General features: G+C 38.6%; 1 protein-coding gene and 1 pseudogene across 1 annotated transcript; both read right to left on the minus strand.

Annotated features, from left to right (window-relative positions):
* Positions 1-384: 384 nt before the first annotated feature.
* LOC141511227 (large ribosomal subunit protein P1 pseudogene) lies at positions 385-866 on the minus strand (annotated as a pseudogene).
* A 739-nt stretch (positions 867-1605) lies between these two features.
* LOC141511228 (putative olfactory receptor 10J6) lies at positions 1606-2486 on the minus strand. Its single transcript, XM_074220469.1, is given in 2 exon segments — positions 1606-1652; positions 1655-2486. Coding segments are annotated over 2 exon segments (879 nt in total).
* Positions 2487-3081: the final 595 nt, after the last annotated feature.

Raw genomic sequence — 3081 nt, forward strand, 5'->3', positions numbered from 1 at the left:
AAAATTCAAATTTTTGAAATGTGTAACTGGCTGCCTCAAGTTGTAGTTTGCTCCTTCTTAGTGGTTTTCTTTATGTCAAAGTTGGATGATCATTTGTAAGGTATGATATGAAATTTAGTTGTTTTTTAATTGTTGTCGTGCAAATAAGATTTGGACTTGATAAACTTAGAGGTCCTTTCCAACTCTAAAGATTCTGTGATTTTGTGAATGATGATTCTGATCCTTTAATATTGGAGTTTAGCTAACTTGGAAGATGGTTGATACTGTTGACACAAGTAGTGAAATGAATAAATCAGGAAGCAGGGCAGGGTTTGGAGAAAGAGAATGAGTTGTATCTTCTTCCTGATATTTTAACTCCATTTTTTTTAGTTGAATTAAGCCCTTTATTTAATGTTACAAAAAATATTTAGTCAAACAGACCAAAACCCATGGCATCATCAGACTCCTCGGATTCTTCTTTTTTTGCTTCTTCTTTCTTCTTCTCCTCAGCTGGGGCAGCTGCACTAGCAGGAGCAGCACCTCCAGCAGGGGCAGCACCACCAGCTGCTGGGGCAGGTCCACCAACTCCTGCATTGCAGATGAGACTTGCAATACTGACATTAGACAGAGCCTTTGCAAATAATCCAGGCCAGAATGGTTCAACATTCACAACTGCTGCTTTAATGAGGGCGTTAATTTTATCTTCCGTGACCGTAACTTCGTCGTGGTGAAGGATGAGGGCGGAGTAGATGCAGGCGAGCTCGGAGATGGCCATTTCGGGGGATGGAGGAGACTTGTTTGTAGTGGTGCTAGCTGCCGGCTGAAGTGGAGTCACCTCATCACGGCCTTAGCTTCCGAAGAAGAACCGAGCACCTTACAGACAACTGAGGAGAGGCTTAACTCCATTTTTTAGGCTGACTCTTGGAAACTTGATTTTTGGTGTATCTTTTTTTTTTCTCTTGAATTACGTATCAATTGCTAGGGGGTAATGAGATGACAACTTGAGAAAGTAGAAAGGTTTTCTGTTTTTTTAATTTTTTTTTTGGTTTTCTGTTTTGAATGCAGAAAAAATTACCCTCAACTTGTTGTATAACTGTGCATGTTATAGGAATATTTACAATAGGAAAAGGCAGCAAAATAAACATACTTGAATTAATTTCTCAAAGAGATATTCAGAATCTTTGCATTTCCCCAAATGTCTTCCCAAACATGCTTGAGCAAACCTTTTTTTTTTAAAATTCCAAGACTTTCTAAAATTGTTCTTTATTCCTCATTTGGGAGCAATAAAAATTAGATAAGACTTGTGAAAAAGTAAGACAAAAATTTTAAATAAGTCAAGGATAGAAAGGGTATTGTAATATGTTGCAGCATGACAACAGATTGTGAAACAATGTTTGCCTTGCCCAGACTTCAGTTTCTCAATTCTATACTACTTATAGGCAGTACATGGTAGTATACCTAGAGAAGTAAGATTTTTGCTTCAAATTCAGGGACAACTATATTTAGCACATTTAAATGTTTGTAATATTTATTGTTAACACATAAGCTTTATGAGCCCTTGAGAAACACACAGTTGCTTAAGGCAGCTTTTTGCCCATGAATTTCCTTAAAGCATCCTTGACTTCCTTATTTCTCAGGCTGTACACAACAGGATTCAACAATGGGGTTATGAGAGTGTAAGTAATGGCAAGTAATCTGTCTTGTTCCATTGAATTTTTGGTCTTGGGTTTGAGATAGGCAATGGAAGCACAGCCATAGTGGACAATGACCACTGTGAGGTGAGAGGCACATGTGGCAAAAGTCTTTTTCCTCCCTTCAGCTGAGGCAATCTTGAGGATGGCAGAGATAATGAGGATGTATGAGATGAAGATTAAACCCATAGTCACCATGATAACTCCTAAGCTGACAACAAAGCTGATGATCTCATTGATTGTTGTATCTATACATGCAAGTTTCATCATAGGACGGATGTCACAGTAAAAGTGGGCCACTTCTGTTTCACAGAAAGGCAAACTGAATATAGATGTCACCTGAACAGATGCCATGGTCAGACCAATGGCACATGCCCCTACCACCAAATAGGTACATATTTTTTTATTCATGACAATCATATATCTCAAAGGGTTGCAAATGGCCACATAACGGTCATACCCCATTGCAGTGAGCAGGAAGCAGTTGTTAATGGCCAAAGTAACAAAGAAGAACATCTGAGTGGCACAACCTTCTAGTGAGATTGGCTGGTTCCATCTTAGGAGACTGGACAACATCCGTGGGATGATGATCAGTGTGTATAAGGTTTCAGAAGTTGACAAAATGCTTAGGAAGAAGTACATGGGAGTGTGGAGATGACGGTCAATGCAGATGATGGTCACAATGATGACATTGCTGGCCAGGGTTATGATGTACAAAGTGAGGAACACTGCAAAGAGTGTGATCTGATGCTCATGGAAGCTGGAGAATCCCTGAAAGGTGAACATGAACACCTGTGTGTAGTTCTTTTTCTGCATTGAGATACCTTAGGGTCTGAAAGTAATGAAGTGAGTCAGCATGGGGAAATAAAGTAGACTAGCATATAGGGAAAAAAATAGGGGTAGTGTCAACTAAAATGTGATCAATAATATCATTATGGCCAGAAAATTTCTTGAAAAGTTAGCACTAGCCATGAAGTCAGGAGGGCTTGAGTTCAAATCTGATCTCAGACACTTAATTACCTAGCTGTGTAATCTTGCGCGAGTCACTTAACCCCATTGCTTAGCAAACAAGCACACCCCCAAAAAGTTAATCATCAATAACAACAATTCACCTTGAAGGAAGGTACTATCTTTTGCCTCTTTTTGTATTCCCATGCGTCTCACAGTGTCTGGTGCATAGTAAGAATGTAATAAATGCTGATTGGTTGATTGATAATAAATAATAATAGCTAGAATTCATATAATATTTTAAAGCTTGCAAAACATTTTGTGTTTTCTTATTTGATCCTCAAAACAACCTTTTCAGGTAGGTGTTATTATACTGATTTTACATGTGAAGAAACTAAGTCACAGAGAGGTGAAGTGATTACACAACCAGCATGTATTTGTGGTGGGACTTTAACCTAGGTCT

The sequence above is a fragment of the Macrotis lagotis genome, chromosome 2, assembly GCF_037893015.1.
Source record: "Macrotis lagotis isolate mMagLag1 chromosome 2, bilby.v1.9.chrom.fasta, whole genome shotgun sequence".
NCBI lineage: Eukaryota > Metazoa > Chordata > Mammalia > Peramelemorphia > Peramelidae > Macrotis > Macrotis lagotis.